At 49.8% G+C, this 15,339-nt stretch overlaps 1 protein-coding gene across 1 annotated transcript in view; it reads right to left on the bottom strand.

Annotated features, from left to right (window-relative positions):
* Positions 1-5,668: 5,668 nt before the first annotated feature.
* The window catches only part of LOC309685321 (E3 ubiquitin-protein ligase TRIM36-like), a gene marked incomplete at both ends in the record, with an annotated part of 127,494 nt that continues 117,823 nt past the window's right edge, over positions 5,669-15,339 (bottom strand). Inside the window, 6 exons of the mRNA XM_082501103.1 lie at positions 5,669-5,970; positions 6,256-6,549; positions 7,091-7,215; positions 7,867-8,120; positions 9,053-9,148; positions 10,229-10,375. Of these exons, the coding sequence (XP_082357229.1) occupies positions 5,669-5,970; positions 6,256-6,549; positions 7,091-7,215; positions 7,867-8,120; positions 9,053-9,148; positions 10,229-10,375 (1,218 nt within the window). The remainder of the gene's footprint in view (positions 5,971-6,255; positions 6,550-7,090; positions 7,216-7,866; positions 8,121-9,052; positions 9,149-10,228; positions 10,376-15,339) is intronic.

Genomic DNA, 15,339 nt, shown 5'->3' with positions numbered 1-15,339 from the left:
CCAACACCCCTGCCATGAGCAGGGAGGTCTTCAACCAGATGAGGTTGCTCAAAGCCCCATCCAACCTGGCCTGGAATGTCTCCAGGGATGGAGCGTCTCCCACCTCTCCGGGTAAAATGGCCCCGTGTGGCCGCCCACCCTGAGCCTTCAGCCTCACCTGGCCAGAGACCTTGTCCTCTTCTTCTGCAGCTCCAAGATTTCCCCAAACTGCGGTGTTTTGCTTTGAGTCGGGCTCGGAGCAGCAGGAAAGGGAAAACCGGGAAACCCCACTGGAACCAGAAAGAAGACACCTCCTCAGAAGAGCGTCGCTGTGACGCTGCCAGACCACCCAGGGACACGCAGGGGGTGCTCAGGCCCCTTCCCAAAATGTCTGAGGGTTGGACATTCTGCTCCTCTAGCAGCCCCATCGTGTCCTCCCCAACACCATCACCATTTCCAATGTGGTTTTCCGACTTCATCATCATCATGATGGTCAGGAAGGAGGAGCCGGGTGGTGCTGGGGAGGGGACAGGTGTCATTTCTGAGGGGAAGAGGGGGAGGAGAAGGCCTTGGCCCACCATCCTCCCACTGTACCCTTGGGCACATCCCACCCCGGGGCTCTCTTTTGGTGACACCAACAAATCGTTAGGACAAAAGGCCCTCAGGAGTTGGCCTGAAGCTTTGGGACAAGTCGGAGCCTTTTGGCGCTCAGCGTCGGCCATTTCCCCACAACATGGCAGAAGTTGGCTGCCCGTCCCATGGAGAAGAGCTGGGAGCTGCTTTACCTTTCCCACCTTGCTGGAGAGCTGGCAAACTGTCTTTTCTCGTCTGCACATCCTCACCAGGGACTTGTCTCGAGGTCTTGAGGAGAGCCCTGGGTGGGTGTTTGGGCACACACTCCATCACAAACCTGGAAAGAAGGAGAAGACACCCATATGACCCATGGCACCACCAGCACTTGCCACTTGCTGCGGCCACTTGCCATGAAGGCCATTGACTTCCCAAGTCTACCACATCCCATCCCCAAGGACGGGCCTGGGAAATGGAGTCGCCCAGCAAAGAAGTCCAGGCCACCACGGGAAGAAATGTCATCCAAATTCCTCTGTCTTTCCCCTCAGAGCTGCCTTATGGGAGTGACTGCGGCCTGGGGACATCATCAAGAGTCGCCGCCTGGTGTCCCCAGGACACCCGCAGCGGCACAAGGAAGAGATGCTACCTTGGGCGTTGGCATCAAAGAGCGGCTACAGCCGCCAACGTACTCACTTGGGAAAGAGGATGACACGGCCGGAGAAGCTCAGTGAGGCCACGGGTACCACTGTGGACACAATCATGTCCTGCAATGGAGGAACACAAAGATTCAGGACATCCTCAACGTGGTTGAAGCACTGCACACTGGAGGATGCCAAAGACAGCAGGACATCCTCAATGTGGTTGAGGGTCTCAGTGTTGGAGGAGGCCAAAGATGGCAGGACATCCCTCCACGTGGTTAAAGCACCCCACATTGGAAGAGGCCAAAAACGGTGGGACATCCCCCACATGGCTGAGGCACTCAAGTGTCGGAGGAGCTTGAGGCAGCAAGTGTTGGCAGGACCGTAACTCTCACCTGGACCGAGTGGCTGAACGTGTCCTGAGGGACCCCACACAAGCAGTGCCAGAACACTGCCGTGGGACCGCACGCACCACAGAGAAACCAAAATGCTTACCTTGAAGACAACCTTCTCCAAGTTCTCCTTCCCAGACAGCCTCTCCAGGAAGCTGCGGTAGAATTTCACGTGCACTTTCGTGCCTTCGATGAGGAGCACCCCCACCTCCCTCAGGATGAGGGCCACATTCTCCCCCTTCCCCAGGCAGTGCGAGAGGAGGGTCGTGGTGCCTTGGATGCAGTCCACCACTTTCTGCCGGGACACGGCGGCTGCCACGGCCACCTTGGAGTACTTGAGGGGCTCCAGCTCCTTGTTGCCTGGAAGAACCACAGGAGAAGGATGGAGACGCTCACCCGGTGGCCCGTGTCCTACAGCTTGTGTGTCACAATCATTGCATTGCCCCAAAAAAACTCAAAACCACTCAATTATTGGACTTTGGAGTTGCTTCAGAGAAGATGACCGTGCAGTCAGCCATCTTACCGGGCAGGTAGTCCTTGTTGTCCATCAGGTTGTGGACAACAGCAAGGTTCCTGGCCAGGTGGAACACCGGCTTCTGGATAGTCAGGGTTTCATCTCCGACCTGGACGCGTTCGAGGACAGTACCGAAGGAGCCAAGGGTGGGAATTCGGACGCCCTGCAAGTGGACGAGAAGGGTGGGAGGGTGAGGACTGGCTAGAGGGAAGATCTGGAGGTGACCTCCCCCATCCAGGGATGGTGCTTGAGGCTGGATCCTGCCCTCTCCCACCGTTTGGAGGCACGAGCTGGGCGGTGGGGAGAACTTTGGGGAGGAGATGTTGAGTCCTTCCCCTCCTCAGGAGAAAAAACCAGCACTGGAGTTTGGGCAGAACCAGGACGAGGCCATCCCGGGGGGGTCTCCAGCGACCTGGATCAGCCCTACCAGAAGTGACACCAACATTGCACAGGCCCCGTTTGGCCATCAGTGGGGACTTTTGGGGTGAGATTCCTGTTTTCTGAGGAGTTGAAGGGTGAGAGCAGGCCACGCCCCAGGGGGATCCCACCACCCCTCATGGTGCATAAGGAGGACGCGGGTGTTGCACCACCTTGTGGAGCAGGAGTTGGTCTTGAATGTAGCCAGCCACTGCATCCCAGACGGCCGTTCGCTCTGAAAAAACAAAGAAGAACCAGGTCAGGCCCCATCTCCACCAGCTCTCAGGTCCACCCCAAACATCTCCCCCTTGAGCCGCGACGCGGTGGCAGACGCCAAGTGTCAGGGCTGGCTCCGAAATGGTGACAAGCCCTTGAGTCTTGGCTGCCGGAGAGGTGGCTGCGGTTGGCCGTACCTTCAGCGGTGACGCTGGACATAGCGAAGGTGTGCTCCATCCCATCCCAGAAGTCCATCTTGGTCCGCCTCACGCTGGCAGGTCGGTTCTTGGTGGCGACAGCCATGTTGGAGGTCATCTTATGGACGTTCCTCCAAAGTGTGGGACCCACCACCCGGTGGGCCCTTTTATACCCCCTGAGTGGGTGTGCCACGCACCTCTTGTGACATCAGGGTGACATGTTCATCGCTGATTGACTGACCGTGGTGACACGGCAACCGCCAACCTCTGGTGGGGTGGCCATTAGCAGGGAGAGCTTCAAGCAGCTCAGGATGCTCCAAGCCCCGTCCAACCTGACCTCGGACCTTCCAGTCATGGACACACAGATTGGTTTGGCTTGGAGGAGACATTTGAAGGTCCATCTCGTCCAACCTCCCCTGTCTTCGGCAGGGGCATATTCCAGTAGAGCAGGTTACTCAACGCCCCATCCAACCGGACCTTGGATACATCCACTCAGACCCACAGAATGGTTTGCATTGGTTGAGTTGGATTTTTGGGTGGTTTGGGTTCCAACAGACCAGGTTGGTCCCAGCCCTGTCCAATCTGACCTTGAACCCCTCCAATCAGACTCATAGAAGGTTTGGGTTGGTTGAGTTGGATTTTTGGGCTGGAAGGTTTGGGAACCAGTAGAGAAGGTTGGTCCCAGTCTCATCCAGCCTTACGTTGGACACTTCCAGTCATAGACCCACAGAACGGTTTGTGTTGAAGGGGACCTTTGAAGGTCCATCCAGTCCAACCTCCCCATCATCGGCTGGGACACCTTCCAGTAGACCAGGTTGGTCCCAGCCCCATCCAACCTGACCTTGAACACCTCCAACCGGACCCAAAGAACAGTTTGGATTGGATTTCTGGGTGGTTTGGGATCCAGTAGACGGGGTGGGTTGCAGCCCCATCCAACCTGACCTCAGACACTTCCAGTCATGGACCCAAAGACTGGTTTGGGTGGGAGGGGACCTTGGAAGGTCCATCCTGTCAAACCCCCCAATCACTGCAGTGGCCGAGAATAAAAGTAGTGCCACGAGTGGGGCGGGTGCTCCTGCGTTATTGTATCTCATCCTATTGTATTATTTTATCTCTTTCGTTTATTTTGTTTTTTCCTCTTGAGCTGTTGAGCAGAGATGGTTCTCGTGCTCTCTTCCCATCTCGGGGGGGTCGTTGGGCTGCGGCGTGGGGCTGCAGAGCCCGGGAGGAGAGGACAACCCCGAAGAAAAGGTCCCCTTGCCGCCCTCCACCAGCAGCGGTGGGATGGGTGCAGGGACCCTCCTGCCATCGGCTTATCCCGTCCCCTGCGGGAGCCTTTTTCTGCAGCAAACCGACCCAAAACGACAACGGCACGTTGGTGCTTCTTGCTAAATGGGGAGGGGGGAGAAAAACAAATCTATCAGTTTGCTCTGTAAGGATGGAAGCAGCGCATCCCCAAACAGGGCCAAAATCAGGCGGCTTTTACAGGATGGGGTTTTGCAAAGCTGCTGGTGCCAGTACCCCATGGTGACGGTCAGAGGGGGAAGAAACTGGTTGAGCCCTTAAAAAGAGGAAAAGAAAAAGGCTCGGAGGAAGGGAAAGGTGCAGTGCCGGGGTTTCCTTGCTGCTGTTCCTCCGGGATGCCCGTGCGCGTCCCCTCCACGCTGCCCTCCGGGCAGGACCGTGCTCGCTGCTCCGGCTCTGCCTCCCTGGAGGGGAAAGGTCCCGGCGCAGGAGAGTCCCCATCTCTCCCCCCTTCCCAAAAGAAACTTTAATTACCGGAGAGGTACATTATTACGCCGGTGACCCACAGTGGCTGTGGGGCTGGGGGGCTGTGGTACCAGCCCTATTGCTGCCCTACCCTTAAAATGGAATTATACACTTCTAATATAGGACAATTTGGTTTTCTTTTTTCCATTTTGTTTTCCTCCCTGTAAAAGGAGGGAGCGGGGCTGAGCTTCGCTCCCTCCTGGCAGGGACCGGGAGAAATGAGAAAATCAGGATCTAATTTCTCATTTTTCAAAAAGTCTCCATCTGACTTTCAGAAGCTTGAGACACTGGCGTTTTAATAATTTCAGTATGTTATACAGCAGAAGGCCAACACTTTTGTTAGATTCATGAAAAAGTTAAGAGCCCCTGGGAGATAGCCTCCCAGCCTGCAGTTCCTAGACACATCCAGGCTTACTACAACTGTAATTGAGAGCTGGAAATCTTTTTGCTGGTTTATCCACTGCACTTTGGCTTGTGCTCAGTAGCACTCCAGTGTCACATGCAAATCTATAGCCTGGGATGAGCCAGTGACTTGGAATCCACCATGACGCAAGCTACAGCAAAGACACACAGATATGCCCAGTGAACATTGTACCTCTGAGTGGCTGCCAAACCTAGTATGCTAAGGGAATTAAGGCAGAATCTTACTATTGACAACTAAGCATTGCTTCAATCTTGCAAATGATGCTTTTTTTTCCTCTTTTTTAACCTTCTTGCTTTAACTGACATATCTTGATATCTGTAGAAACCCGATTTCTTTCCCAGAAAGAAAGAAAATAGGACTCTGGACAATTAGAACATCTTCCTACTAATAGTAGAGGATGAACAGGACAACCTGCTTACACTATATCCTTCAAGCCACTTCCCACTGCTTAGGTTCATCTTGTATACTAATTGAGACCAGGCTCGCTCTTAATTTATTTTTTAAAAAGCCATCTCCTTATACAAAACATGTATTAAGCAAGAGTCTGCAATTTACCTTGGGCTGGTCACATCATGGGTATTATGGAACAACTTCTGTATCTTGTTGCTAGAAACAACTCCCACTTTCACCAGGTAGGAATAGGCTTCCACGTGAAAAGCCCAGAAGTGCTTCCCTTTGGCAATCCCAGTGTCGCCAATGATGTAATCCAGGGTTGTGTAGCATCCGGCCTGCATGCGCTCAGACCCCAGCAGTAGAGGAAATCCAGCCCTACTTTCCACAGAGGTTCTTCCTGGGTTCAGCAGGAGATGTTCACTGTTGTACCCGCATTTGTCATCAAAAAGAAAACTGAGAACTGAAAAACAGCATCCCAAAAAATTTTCTCTTAGTTAAGTATTTCTGTGCTTATAAACTATATTTTAAGTCATGCTGGCACTAGAATTCCTCGCTTTTAAAGGCTACCAGGAACATTACGCAAGCTAACACAGTCTCAGTATGCTACCTACTTAACCTGTTTGTTAACAGTGCTTTTAAACATGTATACAACCGGTAACAGTGTAGTAGAAGTCTGGGAGCTACTGGAAACCACCTACAGCTCTTAACACCACCAGCAGCTCGTGGACATAAGAAAACCCAATACCTGGGGCTGGAGGCGTACGCAAGATAACTTCTCGGCTCCAAGGGCTAGAGATGGATCCTTTATATCCTCGAACTCTGAAGGCATAGCTGCTGTCGTCATCGAGATCAGATATTACTTTGCTCTTGCTGCAAACTTCGATCTCCTGCCACGTTGTACTCTCCTCTTCTCTATTAAGCTTATGATACTCAAGAACATAGATATCAGCTGAGTCTGTCTTCCCAGGGCATTCCCAACTGATCAGAGCTTTGTTGTACATTTTGCTCTGCTCTTCATTGATTTCTGGTATTTCTAGACCTGGAATGACAGAGATTCAGGAGAAAAAAACCTCAAATGTAGATACATGTTGTTTTAGAATTAAACACAGAAGCCCTTTGTTGAGTGGCTACAGCACTGGGGGGACAGTGGGGGGGGGGAATCTGACTCAGTCAAAGAGTGCAGATGAGGACGGGTCTGTTCATGCACTTAAATCCTTTCTGGTTTTACTTTGAAAGTTGTATTATTTATTTTTGCTGGCAACTAAAAAACCATATAAAAACCTATTCTTTTCTGTCATGCAATCACGACAAAAAGCTGCTAGGAAGACCTAGTATTACTTAACTACAATATTTTGGAAGCCAATGTAAACTGGTTCTGAATGCCATGGCATCTTAGCTTCTTTATCAAAGCTGAAGCTAGCATTGCTGCCAGGTAATGCCTTGAGAATCACAGAGGCAGAAGGGACAATGCAAGTCACAAGATTGAGTTCTGCAACTGCAGCCCTGCACAAGTTTTGCCTCTTTCCAGAGAAGCCCTTAAAGCTATAACTCAAGAAAGACATGATGCTCTCATAATTTACCATTGGAATGGAAGGACAAGTCACCAAGGATCTCTTCTTGCTTGGCTACGTCCATCACAAAGTCCTCGAAAGTAGTTTCAGCTGCTGGCTTGAAGCTCTTCAGAGATTCAGTAGCTTTTTGGATTCTGAAAGCACAGAAGCAGAGGGATGGCAGAAGAGGGAAAAAGGAATTCACATGGGTGTATTCCTTAAAGCAAAACCGCTAGGTTTTGCTTTAAAAAAAGTTCTCTTTTCAGGTACTTACTCACGTGTCCCAGAAACTTGTCTCTCTAGACAGAATTAAAATGCAAAATTTAAAGGCCTTTTGTACATCAGTGTAAAGATAACTAACAGGGAATCTTTTGGTTGGCAGAGCATTTTAACAATTTGGGGCATTACATTCAAAGAACAAAATAGGTGTGAAGCGCTAATGGAGCACAACTATTCAGATCAAAGAGTTTAAAGCCAGAAGAGACCTGTTAGATTAACTTGCAAATACCCGATGCAATCTCTGAGCAAAGGACTGTATCAGTGAGCTGAATGGGTTACCCTTCCACTGCAGTCCTACTGAAGAAGGCTAGGCGTTGGCGCAGGACAGAGCCCCTCCTCTGGGCTGTTTTTTAACGCACACTGTAATATAGGAATTTCTACTGAATGGTACCGGGACCGCCTCTGAGGCTCTGCAACACAAAGTACTTGCATTCAGTACTTTCCTAGCAGGTGTCCAAAGAATATGACTGACCAGACATCCCTGGAACAGTACCTGTACCTCAAACGGAAGATAATTAATAAGATACCTGACATGAAGTTGTTTTGCTGTTTGAACAAAACAAGATGGATCGGTTTCTTTAAGCAGTTCTTGAGCAAGTCCTACAAGGCCATTATTTTCCAGGAGCCCTTGAGATTCTTCTGCTTGTGTTTGCAATTTTTCCAGCCTTAAATTCTTAGAAGCTTCAATTGCCCTAAGAGCTGCGGATTTCTTCTCTTCCAGGACATGAGATAATTTCTCAAAACTCTGAGATGCTTCTTCTTTAGCTCTTTCACTGTTGCACTAGGAGGGAACAAAAGACATTTTAGACGGATCCCACAGCACTGTGGCTGTGTACAGAAATGTACTTAGGGTTGTTCAAGAGATCAGAGCAAACTAGTCATCTGTTTGACTGACAAGACTAACGAGCTTTGTTATGCTCTTCAACACTGAAAATGCAATCAGCACTGCACCCAAGCTAGTAAGCGTCTCCTACGTTAACACAGAGAGGAAAGAGCAGGAAATTATTCCTCCGATTATGTATTGAGTTACGCACAGCGTTTGTCTAAATAGTTCATGGAAAAGCACTGTAAAAGCAAGTCAGCGTCTGAAGTCTTCATGCCCAAGACCTAGGTGCTCTTCCACCTTCCCCAGTCACCCTGAACTGGGAGTCCAGCCCAGTTTCTCCCCTATGCCCTGTAGTGCCACCTCTGATGAGTGCCCTGGATAAAAGGAACTATGAAGCACAAAGGCCATCTGCAGCAAGATACAGGCAGGGCCAGGAGCTCCTGCCAATTTTTGCCATTGCGTTTTTCAGCTCGTATGTGAGCTCCCAGCTCTGACTCTTCTGCAGGGAGATTTTGCCCTTAATTCTGACTTCACTGCAACATCCTCAAGGTAAACAGACAGCATAAATTGTGCAGCACCACTCATATGCAAGAGCTGTAAGTCTAACCCACCTCTCTTTGGGTAAGGTATCAAATAAGCTTTATGTCAATTAAATTCACAGCAGCACCCAAAACTTAACTTCCCTCTGTAGGTTGCCCAAATTTCCCACACTGTCAGGATTAGGTCTTACCGTCTGTGACTCAGAACCAACACAAACTGTTCAGAAATGGTTTTGCTGGCTAACAAAAAAAAACCCCAAAGGATCTGGAACACTTCACTGTTCCATTTGGAGTCCCTGCTGTGTCCTTGCAAGGTCCATCCCCAGACAACCCACAAGCCACTCTCACCTCTGTTTCTTTCAGCAGCAGATCCAGCTGCGTGATGCGAGCTTTCACCTGGCTCTCCTTACTGATGAGGTACTCGATATCTTTTGAAAGCTTCTCCTGTTAAAATAAAACAGCAAACTGGCAGGCAGAACAAGGGCATCCCACCCAAACTGACAACAAGCACAGGTGGGCCACCCAGCCAGCACTCAGTTTCTGTAGTTACGAGGACAAGGGCCTGCCATCAGTTATGAGCAGCAACCCTGCGGAGAACTGCTCAGTGACCCGCCATGACTGGCCCGGGACATCAGGCCACTGCCATGTGCAGGACTGGTGGCACAGCCTCTGAGGAGAAGAGGTGACAGCCTCAGCTGGCTCATCCTTCCCCAGCCACAGCAGTCACCTTCTCTCTTAGGCTAGGAACACGAGTCTTCAAGACATTACCAGAACTAATAGAAAAGCCTCATAGGTTATTAACTCATCTGTAGTAAGGTTTGCTAGAAAAATGAGTGGTTGGAAACTTGAACTTAGGAGTGTCTCTGCACTTCCTTAGTTGCAAGAGTTAACAGCTGTACAGGAAAAGCCTTGCAAACAGGCGAGGAGGCCAAAGAGCAGAAGGCAGGCTGGGATGGGCTTTTTTTTTTTTTTTTCTCTCCTGTGAGCAAGAGAGGAAGCAAAGGAAGAAGAGGAGGCAGCAGCAATCATTCTTTAATAACAAAGCAGTGTTTGCAAGTCTGCCCTGTTGTATGGTGCTTAGGGAATCAACAGCTCTGCAACTTCAAAAACATACAGCGTCCCAGCAGATAACTGCCGATGCAGATTCTTCAGGAGTGCTTCTGAAGTATAAGCTAACCCAAGCCACAAGGACACTTGCCTTAAAAAAGCCAGATTGTAAACCATTAACTTCTTAAACCTTCTGCATTGGTCAGTACTGATGCACAGTTGGCTAACATAAGGTGGAAGCGCTTTTAAGGGGTTCTGTTTGAAGCCTCATAGAAAATATAGTTTAGTTTCTTAGCCGCACACTATGTCACACTAATATATACATTAACAGATGTTGCACAGCAGCATGCCTCATGACTCGTTCAGTGTCCTCCAAACACACGTCCTGGCATCCTGCCAGGGGAAGTTTGCCCTTAAACCCGAGGCTCAGTGCTCTTCCCCCTTCTTAAGGCCAGGTCCAACAATATTTACTTTTACCTTAAAGGTTTTGTAGGCAGTGCTTATGGTTGTTACTCTGTGGTTTGCATGACATCCACCCGGTTTACATAGACGACAAACAGGCCTTCTGCAGGTTTCACAGTACATGTTTACCCTCTCCATTTCATGTTCTGGACACATCAAAATCTGGAAGAAAAAAAAAGAGAGCAGAGAGAATGCAGGTGTCCTTCCAAAAACTGAGGTGCTCAACAAACCACCAAAACACTCAATTATCCCACAGCAGCGTCTGACTTATCAGTGGGTATTTTTTATATTCTGTTTATCTTCCACCTTTTACATTTGTCCATGCCAGTGAAAGCCAGCAGATGAAAACAAACAGTTTCACCAGGTTTACAGTGAGTGAACCTGTAGCAATGTCTGTGTACACATCACATAGCCTCCATACTGCAATCAACCATTTTGCTAATCCCTGAAGCTGTCTGCACACCTCAAGCTCCCCGCACTCCAGTTCGGAGATGTAAATGCAATACAGAACATGTCCACCCTGTCAAATTTAACCCTGTTCACACCGGCATCTCTTGAAACACCTATGAACTGTTTCTTAAAGCAAGAGTTGACATAATACTGTAATGACTGAGGTCTAAGCTAGACTCTGACCAGCCACATAGCCATTGCTCTTGGAGCAACAAATGAAACGCAGCCACCACCACCAGTCACAGCCATCTTAAAGACAAAAGGCCCCAGTGTTTCAATTTTTCTGTCTGACTCCAATTACAAGTTGCTCATGCTGAGCGCTAATTCCAGCAACAGCTTAAACAGCACTGTAAAAAACCTGGTGTTCACTAAAACTCATCTTTCAAAAACTGAGCGTGTTGAAATAACTGCTCAAAGAGGGAAAAAGTGCCGCTCAACTCCAAGATCATGCAACAGATAAAGCCATCTAAAAGGCACATAAAGTAGCATAAACACGGACACTCAAAGCTAAGGTTGCAGACCATCTCCAAAACCAACTCTCAAGCTCCAAATGTTGTCTTAGGCTATGGTGAAAAGCCCAAAGACAAAGGAAATGTTCAGGAAAATTAGCTGTGCAGGCAGACATCTCCAAAAACTGCAGTCATGCTGTTAGTCTGTGGAAGCAGTTTTTCCACAGCAGTGCACAGTCACACCTAACGGAAACTGCACACTTTTATTCATCTCCTCGTGTAAGTAAGAATTACAGCCTGCAAGCTAGAGACCGAAGAGGTCAGCAGATTACCTCGTCTAGTTCTCTCAGAATTCAAGAACAATCAGCCCAGTATCTGCTTCTCCCATCCCCACCACACACGTTACAAAGTGCTCTCCAGTCTGGTTGTGAATGAAAGCGGGTTTATGAAAGGTGGGTTAACCTTGACCAGCAGCCAGACAACAACCAAGCTGCTCACTCGCTCCCCGTCCTCAAGATGATACGAGGGGAAAGATGATCATGGGTCAAAACAAAGACAGGGAAATTACTTACAAATTATCAGTTCATTGCCAAGTCAAGTAGACTTGGATAGTCAGAAACTATGACTAAATATTTTAGACCATTCCCCCACCCCACTTTTTTTTTTTTTTCCCCTAGGCTCAAATTACTCCTTCATTTGCATTTGCATTTCTTCTTCTCACTCCCGCCTGGAGAGGCACACGAGGGATGGGAAATGGAGGATTACAGTCAGTGCATAACACTCCATCTCTGCTACTCCTTCCTCATTATAAGTTTCCTCTCTTCATCACAGGTCCTCTCCACAGGAGACCAAGGTGTTTGTGGCCAAGGGGATCTGTTCTCATTTCTTTCTGTCTTACTTTTGTCCTCTACACTCACAGAATGGGTGAGGTTGGAAGGCACCTCTGGAGACCGTGTAGTCCAAGCCCCAGCTGAGGCAGGGTCAGCTACAGCAGGTTGCTCAGGACCTTCTCTCGGTGGGTTTTGAATAACTCCGTTATTAGAGACTCCACCACCTCTCTGAGACACCTGTTCCAGTGTTTGTTCACCCTCAAAATTCAAAGCTCACTGGGAACTCCTGAGGCTTTGGAAGATCTCCATTGGTGGAGAGTTAACAACCTCTTTGGGCGGTTGCAGTGTTCCAGTGGTTCCAGAGTTTGACAACCTTCCGAGTCTACTCACTGGGAACTCCTGAGGTACAGTTGGCTCCCTTGCCTTCATTCCCTCCCATCAGGCATTGAGACACCTTAATAAGGTCTCCCTGAGCCATTTTTTCTCCAGACTGAACAGCCCCAGATCTCTCAGCCTGAAGAGGACTTCAGGTGTGTAGGGGCCATCGTGTCTACAGGCAGGTCCATGAAACTCTCCACGACAGCGGAGACAGGAGATGTGATGGGACACCGTACCACAGACCTATGGCACATCCTCCGCTTGAACGGCAGGTAACCGTGGCTGAAGAAGACACCAGAGGGGAAGGAAACACTGGAAACTCTTGGGGAGAGTGAAAGAGGGAACGGGGAAGGAGGGCTAAGACAACAGTGACAGGAAAGGAGAAGAGACAAATTGTCCCTTCCCAGGGGCGGGCTCACAGGGGGCGGGCTCACAGGACACAGCCAAGGGGGGTGAAGATGTCCATAAGAGCGTCCCACCCTGTGCCTGAGCTCTGCTTCCAGCAACAATGGCCCAAGGAGCTGCTCAGACATGCAAGTTTATGCACCTACCTTCAGACAGCGCTGAGTAAGAAAGCAAGGCCTGGAGTTACTAGGAACCAATTAAGGAAGCTAATTATGGCCTTCAAGCATGAACTGAAGTCCTCCAACTTCTCCAATAACCAAAGCACCCACTGAACCTTGCTCCCAGACAGAACCGCTGTCCTGAGGATAACAGTTATTGCCCACCATGTCAGGGATGAGGTGGACTCTCCTTCCCAGGCCCAAGGGGGTTAAACCCACACCTTAGACTGAAATAACGACTTTTCAGAGCAGCACTGGCACAGTTGGAAGCCCATCATCACCTGAAGGGCTCTGAGCTTTGCACCAGGCCAGTGCCCCTGGACGCCACGGCCGCGGCACGAGGAAGCAGTGACTCGGGGCACTTACAGTCACCGTGAGGTTCTCCCAGGTGATGCCAGACACATTGATCTTGTTGCTCTCCCAGAACTGCAGGGTTTCGTTGCTGGGATGGGTCGGTGCCTCACACTTACAGCTGGGAGGAGAGAAGCCAAGACAGAGGTGAGGGGAAGGCGATGGAGGTGCAGCCCTGAGCTCCTGCCAAGGGGCAGCGGCACTTTAGGAGGAAGAAACCCACTAGGAGATGGTGAGGAAGTCCAGCTTGCTGTGCGTGTGCACAGGGTAGGCCTCTCGCAGGTGACTCAGCTTCTCCAGAGCCTCATAGATGAAGATGATGCAGATGAGGGAGGCGAAGGCTTCTTCGGTGAAGCGGGTGATGTAGCACACCAAAGAGCTAGCGTCAGTGGCCACCAGCACCATGCAGAAGAAGGCGGTCCACAGCCCAATGCACGCCATAGAGAGAGGTAGAAGAGTGCGTAGTCCCTGGGAAAGCAAAAGAAAACGCAGGGTGGAAAGGGCAGCAAGAGGCTCCGAGCCGTGCCTTCCTTTGGGGAAAGTCGGCAGCAATTCAGGAGCGTGTCAAGGCTGCGGATGGTAAATGCAGTTTCCACGTCCTACGACAGACAGCCTTGGGGCTGCGGCGCAGGGTGTGGGCCCGCAGGAGGAGAGGCCAATTATTTAATTATCATTCTTTAACAATTACCTTGTGTTAATGCCTCGGAGGCTAATTGAGGTCAGGTCCCTGTTGTGGAAGGTGGTGTTCTCCCACATCACCCCGATGCCCTAACAGCGAAAGCGGCTGGGTTTGCACCCAGTTACCCGCTGCCAGCAAGTTGGGGCTTCATAATAAATTTAATTGCAATAAGAGAGGTTAATCTCCCATCACAGTTGCCACAACAAAAAGACTGTCATGGAAAATATCCATTTTGCCTGAAAAGCTCCTGCTTTTTCAAAAATCATCAAAACATTTGACCAGAAAACTGTTTGGATATGTGGGTAAAATATATTTCCACTTCCAGCAAAAAACATGCAAAAAAGTGCCCGAGTTTGTACTGAGAGGAAAGCAAATCTTCCCTCATTCCCAAACCAGAGTCATTTGTCTCATCTTCCCTGTGCAGCCCATCTCGGGCATCCATATCCTTGTGGTTTCTCCTCCTCCTGCTCTTTCACTTTAACTCTAAAAACCCTGAACCACCCATCCATCCTTCAGAGACCGAGGGCTCCTGCACCGTCACATACTAAAGCAGCAGCGCGTGATGTCTGTGACACAGAAGACAACTTAAATCTACCAACTACCACTAAGAAAAACATCTTTTCTCCATCCCTGCCTTCTTCTGAAGGCGCTCGCAGCACCTGGCCGCAGCAGCCAGCCTTACTTGCAGAATTTGTAGAGGATCTTCTCAAACACGAGGACGGGGCCGGTGCTGCCGAGGATGGCGAGAGGTTGCCCAGCAAAGAGGAAATACACCACGCCGGTCACGGATGCGCCCAGCAGCGACTCCATGGCACTCTGTCCAGGGAAGAGAGGCAGCAGCGAGTAATTAAATCATTAGAGGGAAAACCACAAGTGCAAATTCACTGCAGCAAGGACTTTTGCATGAGTGTTGTCCTCCCTCGTGCCACCCAACAGAGAGAGGTGCTCACTATGTGGCTGTTGGTCGCCTCCCCCAGCAGTCCCCCAAAGGTGATTGATGACGGGGGACATGCAGGCACAGTAGAGGAAGAGGAAGGACGCCAGACACTGCAGGCTCAGACCATCCCGAAAGTAACTCCAGAACCAGGGGGCTTTTCGCTTCACATCCCGGATCAAACCTCCAAAGAGCCTGGAGGAAGGAAAAAAAATTAAACCATTTTCGTGGAAGACCACGTTAAGTTTTCTTGGCTGAGGAAGGACAATCGCAAGCACAGAGTAACTTCCATTGCTAAAAAGAAGTCTCCTTCTCCCATTTTAGCCCCAGGAGAAACTGAGGCATACAAAAAAAACACAGAATCACAGAATAGTCAGGGTTGGAAGGGACCTCTGGAGATCATCTAGTCCAACCCCCTGCCAGAGCAGCGTCACCTACAACAGGTTGCACAGGACAGCGTCCAGGCGGGTTTTGAACATCTCCAGAGTGGGA

This window comes from Vanellus vanellus (assembly GCF_965231255.1).
Source record: "Vanellus vanellus genome assembly, contig: HAP1_SCAFFOLD_60, whole genome shotgun sequence".
Taxonomy (NCBI): Eukaryota; Metazoa; Chordata; class Aves; order Charadriiformes; family Charadriidae; genus Vanellus; species Vanellus vanellus.
The sequence above is the reverse complement of the archived record's forward strand: the minus strand, read 5'-3'. Positions and strand labels throughout refer to the sequence as shown.